This window comes from Monoraphidium neglectum (genome assembly GCF_000611645.1).
Source record: "Monoraphidium neglectum strain SAG 48.87 unplaced genomic scaffold scaffold00512, whole genome shotgun sequence".
In the NCBI taxonomy this organism is placed as follows: Eukaryota; Viridiplantae; Chlorophyta; class Chlorophyceae; order Sphaeropleales; family Selenastraceae; genus Monoraphidium; species Monoraphidium neglectum.
Window position 1 is genome coordinate 17421 of NW_014013116.1, and position 1494 is coordinate 18914.

Below are 1494 nucleotides of genomic sequence, written 5' to 3' on the forward strand. Positions count from 1 at the left end.
GGGCTAGAGTACACAGGACAGCCCCGCCTCAGCAGCCCCGCGTGCGTGGCGACAGACACGCCGAGGAAAGAAGCTTCTTTGGGGCCATGCAGCCTCAAGGGGCCGTGCAGCCTGGCGATAGATGCCGCAGCTGGCTGACGCGGAAGCAGCCGACAGATCGGGCGCGTGCACGCACGCCGGCGCGGCGCAGCAGGGCGTGCTGGACGGTGGGGCCAGTCGATCCCCCTAAACGGCCGTCACAGTGGCGGCTGCGTAGCTGACGCTCGAGTCTGTGAGCTCCTCGCAGTGGCTGGACTGGTCGTACGAATTGAAGGCGACACTGAACTTGGTGGCGCAGTGGTGCAGCATCTGTGCGCGGAGGCGCATGCAATGTGGCGTGCGCCGTAACTCATGGCGGCTCATGCGTGGTGGGGGTGGTTGATGCACATAGCATTCCGCATGATGACGAGACGTCACAGTGGCGGCAGCACGTGTCAAGGACTAATTGGAGGGGTGGATGCCCCGTTGCCACCGAAAACCACAAAAACACCCAGAATTGGTTGTCTGGACTCTCAGCGGCGCCCCCATGCATTTGTTATCATCCGAGCAAATTGTTGCAAAGCCCCCCTTGCCAAAAGGTTTTCGCAACAAGGTTTTCTTCAGGCAGCCCTTCCCCCTGCCTGCTAGGCCCAACTCCCTCCAGAGTCCTGTGGCACCCGGCTCACGTTGAGCAGCACCCCTATGGGGTGTCTGCCGCAAATGGTGTTGCGGTACTCCCGCTGGTACTCAGCAAATGCCTCCGGGTCGCCCTGTGAATTGGTGGGTGGGTCGATGTGCGTGTGAGGGTGATGATGGATGTGTCAACGCGCATGTGAGGGGGAGGATGGCTGCGTTGATGTGTGTATAAGGGGGGCTTATGTGGGTATGGAAGTAGGGGGAATGCAGGCTTGGGCACAGCACATATTGACAGCCGTGCACCCCTGGGATAACACTCGAACTGAAGCACATGTGCTCGCACCCGCCCCATCAGGCAAGCACGTGCACATGCGTACATATGCACACACAGGCACGCATGCGTGTGCGCACACATACATACAGACGCACGCACGCACGCACGCACGAACACACACACACACACACACGCACACACGCACGCACGCACACACACACACACACACAAACAGACACACACACGCACCCACACACGCATGCACACAAGCAACGCAGCTGTCGCCACCTTTTCAATGATCCTCATGCCAAGCTCGTCCAGCCACTGCACAGACTTCCAGATGGGGCCCTGGGGGAGGGAGGGGTAGACGTATGTTGGCTGGAAAGCAAGGGCTTGCAGTGCATGTGATGGTCAAATTGACCCACACTTGCTTGGCTCAGTTATTACAAGCCGTCAGCCCGCGATGCGCAGCATGCGGGCGTTTACACACAAACACACACACACACACACACACACACACACACACACACACACACACACACACACACACACACACACACACACAC

The 1494-nt window shown here is 59.2% G+C and overlaps 1 protein-coding gene across 1 annotated transcript in view; it reads right to left on the reverse strand.

Moving 5' to 3' along the window:
- Positions 1-225: 225 nt before the first annotated feature.
- Positions 226-1494, reverse strand: part of MNEG_3893 (hypothetical protein) — a gene marked incomplete at both ends in the record, with an annotated part of 3008 nt that continues 1739 nt past the window's right edge. The window contains 3 exons of the mRNA XM_014047633.1: positions 226-348; positions 705-788; positions 1217-1276. Of these exons, the coding sequence (XP_013903087.1) occupies positions 226-348; positions 705-788; positions 1217-1276 (267 nt within the window). The remainder of the gene's footprint in view (positions 349-704; positions 789-1216; positions 1277-1494) is intronic.